Source organism: Dama dama, chromosome 20 (genome assembly GCF_033118175.1).
Source record: "Dama dama isolate Ldn47 chromosome 20, ASM3311817v1, whole genome shotgun sequence".
In the NCBI taxonomy this organism is placed as follows: domain Eukaryota; kingdom Metazoa; phylum Chordata; class Mammalia; order Artiodactyla; family Cervidae; genus Dama; species Dama dama.
The window spans coordinates 78,417,206-78,434,701 of NC_083700.1; the positions used below are offsets into that span (position 1 = coordinate 78,417,206).

Genomic DNA, 17,496 nt, shown 5'->3' on the forward strand with positions numbered 1-17,496 from the left:
AAGGAGATAATATATATGAAAGTGTGAGCCACCGTGATGGGGGACAGAATAGGAAACACAGAGGTAAGCATTTCCCTAAAGATTTCATCCTGAGTATTGTCCAGGATCACAGGGCCCTGAGTTCCTAGACAGTTATTAATCAAGTCAAGTAAATGTCAGAAGTTCTCGGTTCTCTCAATTCAGAGTGAGGATCACTCTAGTCCAATTCAAGCCACGAGAGAATCATAATATTGAATGCAGAGGAGATACTCGCTTAAAGTGTCTGGAAACCTTGTCATGGAAGAAAAAATTATTCAGGACCTGGGTATTTTCAGTTTTAGGCTAAACGATAATGACATGATAATTATCTCCAAATATTGGATGTGAAAGTGGCATAAGATCTATTTTGTCCAAGGTTCTTCTAGAGAGACTGGAGAAATTAAAGAAAAGTTAAAAAATACATTCCTGGTCAATATTTAAGAAAGAAAATTTGACAATAAAAGGGAGGAGACAGAAATGACGAGGTGATGAGTCTCTTTCATCTATCTTCTTCAACTAAAGACAGTTTAGCAGTCTTCTGTTTTATAGGCTTCCCTGGTAGTAAAGAATTCGCCTGTAATGCAGGAGACTCGGGTTCGATCCCTGGGTTGGGAAGATCCCCTGGAGAAGGGAATGGCAACCCACTCCAATAATCTTGCCTGGAGAATCCCATGGACAGAGGAGCCTGCTGGGCTACCGTCCATGGTGTCACAGAGAGTCGGACACAGCTGAGTGACTACCACACACTGGTGGCTCCGCAGGTGAAGAATCTGCCTGTAACCCGGGAGACCTGGGTTCAGTCCCTGGGTCGGGAAGATCCACTGGAGAAGGGAATGGCAACCCCCTCCAGTATTTTGCCTGGAGAATTCCATGGCTACAGTCCGTGGGATCACAAAGAGCCAGACATGACTGAGCAACTAACACTTTCTGTTTTGTAAGAAAATAGAGTTTAAAATAAACCCAGTTAAAATAAAAATATAGATGGTATAACTTAGTGTCAAACTTATTTTGAAAACCAGTTCTCTTACTTAGTAGTCACGAGACTGTGGCTAACTTATTCTACCTTTTGGAGTTTTGTCTACCTCAGCTAAGATAACGATAGCATCTTTCCTTCAGGGTTATATGGAAAAACCCATGTGATAATATATGGAAATCACTATACTTCTATAGGTGCACTAAATAAGCTGCTAATAATTTTTGAAAATTATTATAGAAGATTTCCAAACTTGTTCACAGCTAGATTTTAAAAAGCAAGGACATCACTCCAAGAAAATGAAACAACTTTCGTGTTTAAAAACAGCTAAAGAGGGACTTCATTGGGGATACAGTGGTTCAGACTCCACACTTCCAATGCCGGGGGCACAGGTTCCAATCCATCCTTGGTCTGGGAACTAAGATCCCAAGTGCCCTATGGCATCCCCCTCGGCCAAGAAAAAACATCCAAAAGAAGAACTTGTATCTGTTACTTAAAGAAAGGCAACAAAATTGATATCCTTGGATCAGTTTCTTTAAAACCTTATCAAATGGCTTTTAGTCTCCCAGTAAGTCTCCTTGAACATGCTTTGTGTAGAAACCTTCTCCTATAAAAACCCTTTTCATGACCCTAAAGCACTTTCCAGTTTGCCAGAATAAAAATAAGTCAGAATCATAAAGGTAAGATTTGATACAACAAACCACATTCCCTACAATTTCAGGTCATTAGTTTTTAAAATTATCTAAAGCTAAGAAAAGGGGTACATGCTTAATGTCTCATGTTGTCTAAATTTAACCTGCAGAAACCAATAAACGTCTTGAATGTCTATAAACAGGAGATGTTGAACTTCAAGATGAAACCACAGTAGTTTATTATAAATAAATAACTATCCTATAAATAACTTCACTTTAATGACACTTGAAAACTTTGTCCTTCTGCATAGCACTTTTGAAGTTCTGATCAAGTCAACATGAATAAGATAAAGGCAGCAACTCAGGGAGTTTAAATTATTTTATATTTTCCTATAGTTATCTTTTTATTCTGTGGAAACACTCTGTTACACTCTGGTTTTTAACTTGGTCCTGTTTTTTACTTAAGTTTCCAATCTAGATTCAAATTACTAGTTGGGAGTCACATGGTGTAATGAGGTTGGTAGATTAGCTGAAATTAAAACCCAGAATCCTCTTTACCACCTTTTTTTTCAAGCACGGATCAATTATTTATGACCAAGTTCACCAACACTATGTTTTAGCTTAGGAAGTAGTCCATTTGAAGCCAGCTATAAATAAAGTGAATAGAATATGGCCTTAGAACTTTTTGACCCCACAGAGCATTGAGAAGATGGGAGAAAAGCAGCAATGGAAGAAAACAAGAAGAGGAAAGAAAAATAAAAGAACAAAGAAGCCAACATTCACTGAGCTGCTTCTATATCAGGCCATCCACCTAACGCATTTCACTTATTCTCAGTTAACTGGACATTACTTTGTTTAATTCTCACAATCCCATCAAGCAGATATATCTCCACCTATTTTAAGATTAAGAAACTGTAGCTCAAAAGGCTAAATTTCTTCCTGAGAGTCATGAAATAAGTAGAAAGACCAGATTTTGACCTGGGGTTTGTCTGATTCCAAAGCCTGAGCATTTTTCCCTATAGCAGATGAAATCATTTCTAATATTTTAAGATATATGAGTTTTGGAATTTCCAAAAAAATAACAAGGAACTAAATAGTATTTTCAATGGATAGCATGAATAGCAGAAAACCATCCTATAACCATTATTCCAATTGCTTATAAGAACCTAGGTGGGAGGTTGTCACCATTTGCTTAAGATGTGTATGAAATCATATATAAAGAGCAACGGACAACCTCACATGGAGATTGGAGAGAGTCATGAAGCCAAAAGCAATCCAAAGACAGAGAATGCCAAGTGTGCCGTCACCTCTTACCTGCTGCACTTCACTTTCTCCATTTGAAATTTTCTCAGTGTAAACAAAGGAGTTGAATATCCGCTGCAAGGAAAAGAAAATGAGCAAACATTAGGTTTTCTAAACAAGGCAACCATTTTCTATATGAATGTATGTGTGTGAATAATCTGTTTACAGCACAAAGAGAATCAAGCAGAAAAAATTTAATTAAAATAGTTACTTTACACAGAGCAATCCAAATATCAGCCAGAGTCAATCACACTGATGGAAGCAATACCCAGGCACTTCTGTAGTGAAATAAACCAGATGTTATGCTATATTTTTCATTTTCAAAAATACATTTAATTATAGATTTCCGGAGCCCATGCCATTTTATACGACTGGTATAATCTGACAAAGCTGTGTTTCTCATTTAAGCTCTGCATCTCCCTGAATGCAGTAATTGTTTACAGACACTACAATCTAATGTAATAAAGCTCTTTAAAAAGGATTTTTTCCATATTCTCTCATGTCCTTGTCCAACTGGTACCTACCCAATATTATCTATCACCTTCAGTACCCAAGTACCCCTTTGAAAAAGCAGTATAATAGGGCTTGCCAAATATGTGTGGCCTTAAGAGAGGATCCAGTCCTTACATGCCAGGAAATATGACAATCATGCCAAGACCAGCCCAAGCTGCGGCACACAAGCACACATTCTTCCCCTGGTCTCTGCCTTGCTGACACCCACTCCTGCAGCCACTGCTGGTATTTACATCTTGCAGACTTACGACTCTACCGAACCCCACGTTTACTGACCAATCACAAGAGATCGAACTATAACCAACTAAAAAAGAAAAAAAAATAGAGAGAGAAAGAACCCAAGAAATCTATCTGTTAGGGGCTGGGGGGAATGAAAAAGTACAGCAGCCTCATCATTTATCCTAAAACTTTAAAGATACCTCTGGAACTCTCCAGATGAGCAAGCAGTCAGATCTGGAGATGTCAGCCAAAATTTCCCTTTTTCCTTTCTATCCCACTGCCAAGGGTTTGTCAGCATCTGGGACAGCTTCCCAGACAGTCTCACACACCTGCATGGTTGTGGTGAGGAAGACAAGTGCTAAGTTCATCAAGTGCTGTGCAAATGAAGGAAGATCAAGGCGCTGGGGCTAGGGGAGGAGTGGAATAGGGGTTGCCGCTGGGGAAAGGGAAGCAGTTTGGAAGGATTGAGACAGAATGGGATGGAATTACAGTCTGGAAAATTCTAAGTATGAATATCATAATTTTCAATGCGCCATTCATTCATTCATATTTATTGTCTTTTTTTTCCCTAAGAACAACTCTGCTGATAGGAAAGCAGGCTACTCTATTTAGGACTCATAAAACACCTCTGTGACAAGCACCATTACTATCTCCTTATATAGATGAGGAAATGGACACATATTTTACAGGGTACAATGTACATTGTACCTCATGTGCATATCTTAATAATTCCTGCAGATCCAAAGACAAAAACCTAAGACCCTGCGAAATTAAATAACCTTCCCAAAGTCACTCTTCATGGCTGGAATTTGAACCCAGACCCCCCCGCCGCCCGCCAAAAAAAATGGTGCTACTCACCCTAGTGTCTTATGAGCACTTGTTACATGGTATCTTAGCACATATGAAAGGCACTCCTGTTAGGAGCTAACACCCAACTATAACGCAGATCAACAATCCCTTATGCGTAATTCCAAAATTCAAAAGTCCCTGAAAATCAAAAGGTGTGCATAACACATTTGCTAACAAAATATGACACGATCTGAACTTGTTGGCATTAAATCCTAACTTGTATTTATAGTCTTTATTAAACCACTTAGCGTGGGGATTTATTCTTTATGATGCAGATGTATTAATGCATCTGATTATAGGGTTCTGCATTAGATCTCACTCAGGGTGTTTGACATCATGGTACATCAGGATCCTGAATTCTAAAACAGATCTTGTTTTGGAGAAGGGAGCAGACCTCCAGCTCCAGTTTTCTGGAGAATACCTTAGTTAGCTAGACAACAACGCTTTTAGAGACTGGATCAATGTATACTGTTTTTGTATAATTTGATTTTTACAACCTGCTTGGTAGCAAGAGTACACTTTTATTAAAAATTAACATAATTCATATAGTGTCTCTAGATCTGAAAGAGTGTGGTCAATTTCTTATTTCATTTCTGGCAGTGAAATTTCAGGGGATACATTATCTGTCCTATCCTGGAAGATGTTCCTGCGAGAGGAACTGATCGAGCAACCCGCATCCTGGGAAGCAAATCAGATCCACTTTGCTCAAGCCAACATCACCAATGACCACACCTAGTAAGGAACCTCAGATCCTTCCCTCTTCTTTGTTGTTAAAAGAAAAGTGAGTTCCTCAGTAGTAATAAGGAATATAAGCATGGAAGTGTTTGCCAGGCTGTGTTCAGGCCCTGTTTTATTCATTCATTATCTTGATAATTATTACTAATGACAGCCAATACTTTATGTAGAGTGTTATATGGCTTGTAAGCATTTCTATATTCTTGACACCGAATAAATATGGTGGGTAAAAGAAAATTTTCAAAGAAAGAAGTTACAGACATGAGCAGTAGTGACCCTGCAAACTACTTACTTTACACAACCCTCTAACCACCCCAAGAAGTGAAAGGTGGCCTGCTAGAATAATAGCTTGGCGATATCACCAAGCACACACTTTTTTGCCCCTCTCCTTTCCCCACAGGGGTGTGGGGTGTTAGTGAAAAGTCAGAAGAAACTTGACAAGTAATACAGCTAAACAGGTCAGCCAGCCATGTCTGGTGCAAGGTTAAAAGTCGTAAACACAGGATTTCAAGGTATACAGTGAATTTCCATTATGCTCTAGATTAATGGATAGTAATAGTCTTTCCTAAAATGCAAGGCCTGCAAAGCCCAGCTCTCAAAGGCTTATTAGGCTTAGTACTTTCATAGTTTACAATTTCACATAAATGATCTCATTTCATCTCCACAATAACTCTATGTGGTAGGCAGCGATCTGAAACCAATTTTACAGATTAAAAACTAAAGCTCAAAAAAAAAAAAAACAAAAACTAAAGCTCAAAATTTCAATGTATCACAGGTAAAAAACAAAATCAAGTACTGAAGTCTAAACCTAGGTTAAATTAAAAACAGGCATTTTTTTCTAGCAAAGCTGATAAATTTATTCACATTATCTTTTTCTTAAGGATAATCTGCATGCACAAAAAAAATGAGGATTGCTTTTTTCCTATCCATTTCATTTTAAGCAAGATATAATGTGCTGGTATAACATTTTTTATATATGTAACACTTTATATAACATTTTATATATATAACCAGTGTCAGGAGTAATTAAATATGGGTTCAATCCCTGGGTTGGGAAGATCCCCTGGAGAAGGAAATGGCAACCTCTTCCACTACTCTTGCCTGGAAAATCCCATGGACAGAAGATCCTTGCAGGCTACAGTTCAGAAAGAGTCGGACACAACTGACCGCACACACACACAGGAGTAATTAAAAGTCACAGAGATTTTATCTTTTATTACATTCTGTTGCTACCTAAAATTGTGAAAGGAATAGAATATAGAGTTTTCTGGGGATTCTATTTCTAATTTGAGAGCCAGGAATTCCAAACAGTATACCTAGCTGACATTTTGGTGACTGCAAGAATTTCTTGGTTGTTAGAGAATTTGAAAAGTGAAAGTGGAAAAACGTTTTCTTAAAGCATGACACGAAGAAGCAATCCCAAAAGGTCAGACTGTTCATCCTCTCGGAGGATTTACTCTCAGTAACAGAGTTAGGGTACAGATGGGTGGAGTGGGCATTCCACATTCTATTTCCAAGTTGTCACTTTCCCTTATTCCAGTTCCCTGGAGGACCAAGGGAATTCCAGACATTTGAACTCTTAATTTGAACACAAGCTGGAGGGGGTTTGAAGTCAATCTCCTCAATGCACAAATCCCTGGAAGTAAAGGCTTGTTCTTGCCCATTGTTCTTTCTCATTCTTGCCAAATACTAGAAATAAAAATGCACTTTGTTGGATAATGAACAGATCATTAAAATGGGTGAGGTGTCTTTTTTTTTTAAAACAAGTTATTTTAAGGATAATAGTTCACTGACTCCCTTTAGTCTGTCATATTTATTTCCATAATTAAAAGAACAACAAGAAGATGCCTTAATTCTTAAGCTCAGGGCAACTGAATACCCTGATCTAAAGATAAAACTGACCTTTCTCTCATTAAAACACATAGCCTGGAAAACTGACAATATCTTCTAAATTATTTGCATATCCTATGTCCCAGCAGTTCCCATCCTGGTATATACCTAGCAGAAATTGTGTACATGTTTATCAAAAGAAAAACTTACAAATGTTCATAACAGCACTACTCAAAAGGGCCCCAACCTGGAAATTATACAAATGCCTATCAGCAACAGAATAGACAAACTGTGTGAATTCACATGGTGGAGTATTTGGGTGAGATGAAATGAACACACAATTGCAACATGCATCAACATGATGACTCTCACAAGCAACACTGGGTGAAAGAAGCTAGACACCAGGACACAAAGAATGAAATTCCATTTATATCAAGTTCAAAACCAGGCACAACCAGTCTAGCTGATTAGAAACCAGGACAGTGGTTGCATTCAACTGATTAGGATGTGAAGGCTGCTTCTGGGATGCTGAAATGTTCTGCCTTTTGATCGAGGTGCTGGTTACAAGGATGTGTTTGCTTTTGTGAGGGCTATGTATGTATGACTGTACACTGTGTTGTGTATATACTATACTGCAATAAATCTAGGCAGTCTCTTTAAAATGTACCCTAGACAAATGTTTTTTTTTTATATTAAAAAAAATTATTTCTACGTTTCTAAGAAGAACAATAATCTATTAACTGGGCTATACTCAAAAAAGAATCTACACCTCACTCTGCAATCCAGATGAAACTGGACAGTACCAATACTGAGGAGTTTCTTAGCAATGCAAAGATAAGGTCTCCTGAGCCTTCCCTGAGGCTACATATTAATTACTCTCTCATACCTTAGGTATACAACATGACTTAGTTGTTCAGCTTCCCATTCAATGGTACTGTACTAACCTGAATTTTCAGCAAGAAAAAAAAAAAGGTGTCTTTATTAGAATCTCATCCATCTTGGAAGATCTAAACTTATATAATGCAATTTAATCACACTGCCTCTGTATATATTGTGCTTTTATCTCCTAAGAACTGTCTTCCTCCTCCTCCCCCTAAGAGGAAATTAAAGAGCCACGTAACACTTGAATATAGTTTCCCCAGACTTCTCTTGCAAGAGAAAAAAAAACCAAAGGCATCCTGGTGTGTGTGTGTGGGTGTGGGTGGGTGTGGGTGTGTGCGGGCAGGGGGGTGGGGTGCTGGTGGCTACTTTCCCACCTTAGTCCTTGCCTGTCCCCAAGTCCTCACTCCATTGACCCATCCTCCCTACCCACTATCTTTCCCTCCCAAATCTCTCTATTTAATTGAGTCTGATTAACAGAGGGCAAGAGAATTCTACTTAACTGGAATAGGAACAATTACACGAGTGTTCAATAAGATGGTCAATCCAGACAGTTGGCCCCACCTTCACTCCGCCAACAGCTCTGCCAAATTTTAACTAGATATTTAAATGAATGGTAGAGTACAAAACCGCAGCAGAGAAATAAATACCTCTACAAATCTAATGAGATTCTGTTGGTCTCCCTCCCTGATCTTTGCCAAGAAAATGCAGGACTGAATTTTAATTCAAAAGCTTATTCTCTTGATGTTTACAGCTCTCTGTCGCAAGCCAGTTTGGCTGACAAATTCACTAACAGCTTCATTCCTCTCTGGATCTCTTCCTACCATCTAGGAATTGAGGCCAAAGGGGAAGAAAAAATAGGTCACCACTGTTATCTCGAGATGCTGACCAACATTAACCCTTAAAAGAGAAAATGCTGTCATTAATACAAACTCCAATAACTGCTGGACAGGGAATTAATGACAACTTAATTTTTAAGTGTTTCAGGGAAGAAAACATATGTATAACTTTATTCTCCCCTAAGCATACTCCATGAATAAATTTCTACTAGGTTATAAGGTATTGCTTCTGCCCAGAATAGGGATCGTCTAATTTTTACCAAACTATTTAACCTCACACTGATAAACATATAGACAGTCCAGAAAAATGACATTTTATAAGGACACGCTTATCATTCTACATTCTAAGATCACAAATCTGGTGCCAGAAATCCCCATCACTGAAAAAAATCTCTAAACTTGTTCATCCTGGATACAGGTAGCTCCAAAAAATAGTTTAAGAGTATTAAAAAGGTTACCACTAAAAAAAAAAACCTAAGTGACTAATAACAGGGGAACCAATTAATTACTCTTCATCCAATCAAAAATATATTGTGCAGCTAATAAAAATGTTTACGATTTTTCTTATTGTTCATATTTTAAAATCAGCATTTAAATATACACATATTGTTCTAATTATATGTGTGGGGGGTTACATTATACATAAGTGTTACCATATATATTAACAAGGGTACAGGATGGATTCAGGTGCTTTGCAACACATTTCATTCAATACAACAACTCTTCATAGTAGTTACTATGTCATCATTTTACAGGTGAGAAAACAGGTTCTGAGAAGTTTAGTTTGCCCAAATGTAGAACATTTTAAGTAAGTGGCCAAGTCTGGGTGCAAAATGTGCCTTACTCCAAAGCATATGTATCATCCTCTATATAATCATCATCTTAATAAAGAAAACTTAGGTAAAATCTAGAAAATGACTCAAATAGTAACAGGGCTTGCCTGTGAATAATGAATCCAGAACATATATTCCCTCCTCCCTATCCCCCCAATCTCAAAATGGAGCATGAATTTCCTTTATGATGGATAAAGACAAACATTTTTCAAAGAGTTGACACACTCGGAAAAAAAGGACATACATTCAGAGTTACAACTAAACTCCACAAAGAACCATTTGTACAAGATCACCACCTTGAGAGCTTACAGAGGAAAAAATAAGTACAGAGTCTCACGCTTGATCCTTACTATAAAAAACTGATCTTGAATACCATGGTGATTTGCAAGAAACGGGGCTATTGCAGATCATGACAAAAGGAAATGCTTAGGTACTGAAAATCATAGTAAAGGAAGACGCCTAGATTGGGAATTTAAAACAAAACTAATCAGTATACAATAGATGACCCTGTGCGAATGGTACCCTGTGCAGACATGTCCCGCCCAACAGACTTCCTTATTTTGTTTTACAGCTGCTATATATAAAAAACAATAATAGCTAATGCTACTATCTGTCCAGCATTAGGAACTTCATGTATGTTAACCTGATTCATGTGAAGATAAATTTATATAGATTACACTAAAAACATTATGAATGTATTTCACATACCATTATGATAGTTATTCAAACAATCTTGGTAATTATTCTATTATTCTTCTATTCCATTTATGTTAACCTCTTAACACTATTCTGTTAATGACAGTTAATTCTATAATGGTTAGAGGTATAAGGGAGCAAAAATACCTGTTTAAATATTTACCAACTAAAGTTCTACCTCATTCTTAACAACTTCCCAAAGGTAATTTCTCCATTCTCTGAATCTCTGCAATAAAGACAGTCTATGCTACAATTAAAACAATACATACACTGTAGAAAAGTTGAAAATATGTAAAGGAAGAAGAGGGGAAAAATAATCTATTGTCTGACCATCCAGTAAAAACCAACTACTGTTTACATTTTATTTCATTCCACTCTTTTGGACTTCTAGGTTCTGACTTTGCTGTAAATTCTTTGATAGCTGGTCCATGCCATGATTCCTTACCACAGTGAATTGTACATAGTAAGCATAAATAAGCATGTGTGCACCCATTAATTTAGGTATTAAATCATCAGACTGTTAGTTTGGCCTGTCACTCAATCAGCTAGCGAAAAAGGGAAGAAAATGTCCTTTCTCTTTAAGATAAAAAACTTCCCCTTCTCTCAACAAGCTATTAATAGAGTCTTCCCCCATTACCTATGTTTTTCCTTCTCTGTCCTCTTCAGGCTCTAAGTATATACACACATAGCCCCTTGGCTACTTCAAGTTTGCAAAAGAACTCAAATTATGAATTCCTTAATCTGAAGGCAGTTAACACCCTTCATACCAACAGAAGCTCTGAACAGCAAGGAAGCTTGGCAGAGAGTCACAAATCGGTGACAAGTGTCACCATTTACAAAGGGCTGCTAGTTTTGGTCCACTCTACCCCTCAAAAGAAATTACAGGGGAAAAGGAATAGGCTGCAGTCTGATTTAGCAGGGGAAATCTAAGGCAATAATCTCAGCAAGCAAAGTTTCTGGCCTTGATCACTTGATTTCCTACTGTAGCATTGAAACCAGGAGAGTCAGTGGGTAAATATGAACCCAGAGAACAAAGAAAGGCAAAAGAAGATGGAAACACCTCCCTAAATGCAATAAAGCCTCTGAAGGGTTATTGAATTGTTATTGTTGTTGTTGTTGTTGTGGCTTTCAAAGGGAGTAAGAGGGGAAAAGGCAAGCAAATCAGTTCCACATGTTGGAAAGATTCAGCCTTTAGCCAGAGTAACTTGACTATAAGTAATATTCATGACAATGCACACGGAACCTCTCAGAAATGGAAAGCTGACTCGCTTTGCAGATGGTGCCAGATTTCCACTCCCTTACTTCCACTCTCCTAACTCTTCATTTCCTCACTCCCTACACCCTCAATCTCCATTTAGGCTTTTTAAATTTCACCTTGAAAGTGGGAGAAAAAAAAAAAAAAAAAACAACGGGTGGGGCGATGCATTTATTCTTGGAGGAGGGCACTTTAAAATAGTCTTTGGTACTCAGCGTTCTATGTGTGCACAAGCCCGCACAATGCTCAGGTCCTTGGGAATCCATCCATTAAGGATGAAGGGAACCGGAAACCCTGACATCCTTAACCTTCCAGACTTAAACGACTATGCTTAGTTAATAACTCATGAATCAATCATGTCCTTTCTGATAGAGTCAGAAACTATGTAAAATATAGCTCTAGACTGAGCTCTCTAGTTGAAAGAAGAAATTAAAAATTAAAAAGTAAGAAGGAATAGTGAACAGTGCAATGCAGGCTCCGAATGAACTCAGTATGACTGGCACAGACCCAAGGTGCTGTCAGAGTTCATGGAGGGTTGGGGAGGTGGGGGAGATGGGAGGCAGGATTCTGAAGAGATGGGACTTGGGCTTGAATTTGAGGTCAGATTTAAATAGGAAAAAAGGAAAAAGAGCTTAGGCGAGAACATTTCAGAGCATTCACAGAGAGGGTCTGTCACACAGTACTAAACACAAAGTACTAAGTACTTTGGACCAGGCCTATTTTGGATATTAAGGATACAAAAATGAACGTAACAAACTCCCTGTCCACATGGACCCTATGTTCTACATCCTCTGGCTTCAAGAAAATCCTTAAAATGGACTTACTCAGCACAGGTCTGTATGTTTGGAAAATGGGGGTTCAAAGATAAGAAGATCACTTCTATTGTAGAATAGCTTACAATCTAGAGACCCTGCAAGTCAGTAGTTATGACACAAGGTCAGTTGCATAAGGGGAGCTTTTAGAAATAAAACTGAACTCAATGGAAGAGAAATGATGGGGCTAGACTCTGGAGGTCTTTCAACCCAGGAAGAGGAGTTGGATTTTACACATAAGCTAGGCACTGAGTAAATATTTTTTGAATGAGTAAATGAATAAATGTCTCTTTGCCAATAAATAAAGAACCATTAGAAAGGATTTGTAGTTGGGGAGTGACATGATGAAATAGGTGCTTTAAGAATGTTTATATTCCACATGCTCGGAAGCATGCACCCACTTCCCTCAACGGTTGCTAAGCCTTCTCACAAAGAAAAATATCTAGTCCATTTAGAAGCCAGTTACTATCCCAAGGGTCTGTGACAACTTTAGGAGCCAAATGAACTGGATTGGCTTTGATCCTTCAAATGACACTTGAAGGACCTTAAATACAAGTTTCCCATGAGTCTTATCTCCTTTGTAAAATTATAAAATCCTCCGAGGGACTGTTTTCTTCAATTTTGCAACCCCTACAACACTTCCACAGATATGGAATATTATGGAATAAGATGGAGAAATATTTGTTCAAAAAAATGATTTAAAAATAACTTAATGAAAAGCAACTGTTCGAGTTTAAAGCACAGTTGCAATGTTGCATTCTGAGCTGAAGACTAGTTTTTGACATTTCAAAATATGCTACTGTGAGGCTGTTTGTATGGTTTTCAAATGAAATGTTCATTTATGCCATATCCAAACAGAGAGAATTTTTCTGGTACATCCTTTTATGTAAAGAGGTGCTTTTTTTAGTATAATCATTAAGCACAGAAACTATAAATCTAAACTTGTCGCAAAAGCTAATAACTAACAATGTCAAATTGCAACTGTACAAACCAGCTCTGTATAAACAGTCTCTATGCCTGATGAAGGCTTTAAGCCTCCCTATGTCTACTTTCCCTAACCTATAAAGGGGAAAATTGAGTTAGATTATATAAAACTTCGTGATCCTAAAATTTCTACTCTATTGTTGTGCTAGAATCATATTGAACTATCAACAGCTAGACTTTTGAGCAGCTTCTAAGGTTGGGTCTTTCTGTTATATGAAATAGATGGGTCGAGCAAATTATACTTGCTGGTGAAATCTGACTTAAATTATTAGGAAAATGTTATAAACATCTCTAAAACTTGTTGCAGGAGGAGAGGCAAAGTATTAAAGGGATGGATATTTTAACAAGAAAATTTAAGTAGAGAAAGCCAGTCTTGAGTGTGGTGAGTTTAAATCTGGACATTAAGACATGAAGCCAAAGAGTCAGCCTTTCTGGAATAAATGTGATGCTAATATGATTACATGAATGTCTCCCAGGTCCTCCTCACTGTATCATCTTTCAGTCTCTCACAGCCAGGGTGCCTGTCACGCATATTGAATACCATGGTAACAAGCCTGCCTGCAATGGCTCCAGCATGCCATTATTTTCAGCAATAATCATTAACTCACATCTCAATGAATACGCTTCCCTGGGCTCAGATTCACAGTATAATTTTAATGAATAAATAAATGCAGGCTGAAATTTTTTTTTCAAGATTTCAGGGTTAAAAAAACAGGCATGCAAAAGGAAAGTTAAAAACAACAACAACAACAACAAATCTTGTTTCCAGCTGAGTGGCTATGGAGAGGTTAGATGCACACCATTTCCTAATTTGTAAAAGAGAGGTGACAATAATAGCAAATTCATAGGGTTTTTGTGAGGTTCAGTGCTTACATAGCACTTATTCCTTACATACAATAAGAGCTCAGTAAATAGTAGCTTTTAAAAATCCTTCAAAAAGAGCAGCCATTCCCAGGAATAAAAAGTCATTTGAGATTTCCTGTGTCTTCCTCCCAACTTCAGGAACTCTTCCAAATCAGCACTCTGAAGCCTTCCACAGTGACAAGACTTATTAAAAACTCCATATTTTCAGGAAATGGCTTTCCCATTAGCTCCCAGTGCCTTGACAAGCTTGGCTCCCAGGCTCAACAAACTGCCTTCTTCAAGTTTCTTTAGAAACCCACATGCAAGCTGTGCCCTTGAGAAAGTGACTTTCCTTTTGGTTACTGATGTTATAGAATTGGCCAGAAAAGTTCATTTGGGTTTGGAAAAATGAATGGAATGGAATTCCATCATATGGAAAAACCCGAATGAACTTTTTGACCAGCCCAGTACTTGGTGGGGAACACCTGCAGAAGCATGCCCCGAATGTCTAGTTTCTTCAAGCACGGCTTTGTAAACACACGGCCAAGGAGGCCACGGGAGTAAACTCAAGTTGGCAAATATATCCCAGAGGTGCTGGTCCCTCCCAGTCTAGTACTGCTTAACAGACAGGGTTCTGGCTGGTATTACAGGAGGGAAGTAGTCCTAAAACATCCACCTGCAGATAGGAAGCAATAGCTTCTACAGGAGAGGGAGAAATGCATTATCAGCTATGCCTCCAACAGAACGCAGAGGCTCATCTGGGGTGAGCCTTCTCAGGACCCACCCAAAAAGAGGTGAGAAAATTAAACCTCCTTTAGAGCCTTCACTGAATTATTTACTTTCACATTGTGCTGCAAGTATTTATTTAGAAACATGAGTAGCGAAGGGAAGAACAACTTCTGCTCGCCTAGATAGCAGTGCAAGGACTAAGGTCCAGGCTTTGGAATCATCTAGACCTCAGCCATCTCAGCTGGGTAACCAACACAAATTGTTTAAACCTTCTAAGCCTAAGTTTCCTCATGGGAATTTAAGCGACATACCTCCAGCTTCATAGAGAAGAGAATGATCTTCACTATGTACCAGGTTTGAAAGTTAGAACAAAATGGAATGACAGCTGGGACAGTGTCTGACATATTTTTTGCCCAATTAAGTATAGCCAGTATTAAAATTGCCATATTTTCTCTGAATATCCAGCATTTAGTATAATCACCATAAATGTCTAATAATGCTTAACAAATCAATAAAAGATTTGGAACAACCCCCTTAGTTAACAGAAGAAGAAAGCAAGTCTTACAGAAGTACAACCAGGTATAGGACCAAACACGGGTTTCTCCTGGCTTTCAGTAATGCTGACTTTTTAAAAAATATTTATTTATTTGGCTGCATTGTGTCTTAGTTGCAGCACGCGGGATCTTCATTTCAGCATGTGGGATCTTTAGTGACCCGTGCTGCAGTCCAGGCTTAGTTGCCCTTTTGCATGTTCTAGGCTTAGTTCCCCAACCAGGGATGGAACCTGCATCCCCTCCATTGGAAGGCGGATTTTTAACCACTGGACCACTAGCGAAGTCCCCAGTCATGCTGATTTCTAATGTAATTCTTAAAATCCGACTATGCTGCATAATGAACTAAAACTAAAACATTTTTTAAAAAATTTTTTATTGAAGTGTAGGTGATTTACAGTGTTAATTTCTGCTGTATAGTGAAGTGACTCAGTTATACATATACATGCATTATTTTACATATTCTTTTCCATTATGATTTATCATAGGATATTGAATATAGTTCCCTGTGCTATACAGTGGGACCTTGCTGTTTATCTCTAAAACCTATTCACTTACCCTACAAAGCCAGCATGGGAAGGGAAAATACATTACCTAAAACTACTGAGTTAGGATAAAGCCAGAACCTCTAATTATCCTCCCCACCAAAAAATATTTTTAAAATAATTTATGTATTTTAATTGGAGGATGATTTCTTTACAATATTGTGGTGGCTTTTGCCATACATTGACATGAATCACCCACGGGTACACATGTGTCCCCAAACAAATGTTCAATCTGTCTGAAGTGCCTGAAAGGGGGTCATGGTATAGTGGAAACATCATGGGTTCTAGAAGCAAGGAAGTCAGACCAATGGTCCTCAGCTCCATTACTTTCTGTGGGGGTTGGAGGTAGGTTGCTTAAATGTCCACAGCCTCCATTTTCCTGCCTCTAAAAACAGGGGTAATAATATCAATCCTTGGGCAGTGACCGCTAATGAGAATAAGGTTTCCTTGGGGGACGATGAAAATGTTTTAAAAATAGATTATGGTGATAATTGTACAACTCTGGAAATATACTAAAAGCCATTGACTTACACGCTTTCCATGGGTGACTTTATGTAAAGTGTTAGTCGCTTAGTCATGTCCGACTCTTTGTGACCCCATGGACTGTAGCCCACCAATCTCCTCTGTCCATGGGATTTCCTAGGCAAGAACACTAGAGTAGGTTTCCATTTCCTTATCCAGGGGATCTTCCTGACCCAGGGATCGAACCGGGGTCTCCTGCATTGCTGGCAGATTCTTTACCGTCTGAGCCACCAGGGAAAGCCATGTAATGTAAACTGCACTTCAGTGCCTAGTTAAGGTCATAGCTGTGAGGACTTAAGTTATTATCTATGTGAGGAATGAAGGAAAGTACATAGTTGGTGCTTTCAACTACGAAACTTGGATTTTCATCACTAAGGTCAAGGTTATTATTCATTAGAGATACAAGATAAATCCTATTTGCTTGTCAACAAATGCAGATTCCTGGGCCCCCATCTCCATAAATAATGGGCCCATGAGCCGTGGGGAGGCCAGTATGTGCAAGAATCATCCAGGTAGTCCCGATGATGCCTACTAATCACTGTTCGATATGTCCTACATTAATGACACCTTCAAATGAAAACACTTCTATGAGTCTCCCGGAAATATCAGTAATATTGAATTTCTGTATAAATTCCCTATAAATTTTTGTATAAAATTCCCTATATTGAATTTCTGAATAAATCCACATTTCCAGAGACTATAAAGTACAGTGTAGTTAAAAAAAATTCCTTAAGAAAGAAAAAAGAGGGAAGGAGAAAGAAAGACAAATTCCCATTACCACTGACCACTTAGAGGAAAAGAAAGGGGCATATTCCAAATCTTCAGGTACCGATAGCTGCTTTCCACTTGCAGGCACCAAATTCAGAACTAGAGATAGACAAAGCTTTGTGTGGAGCTCCCTGGGAAGGCAAGAGGAAGAAAAGAAGGAAGGAACACT

General features: G+C 38.3%; 1 protein-coding gene across 3 annotated transcripts in view; it reads right to left on the minus strand.

Annotated features, from left to right (window-relative positions):
• Positions 1-17,496, minus strand: part of CACHD1 (cache domain containing 1) — a 229,998-nt gene that overhangs the window by 136,988 nt on the left and 75,514 nt on the right. For all 3 annotated transcript variants that reach the window (XM_061121691.1, XM_061121692.1, XM_061121690.1), the window contains exon 2: positions 2,938-3,000. In XM_061121691.1, coding sequence (XP_060977674.1) covers positions 2,938-3,000 — 63 coding nt within the window. The remainder of the gene's footprint in view (positions 1-2,937; positions 3,001-17,496) is intronic.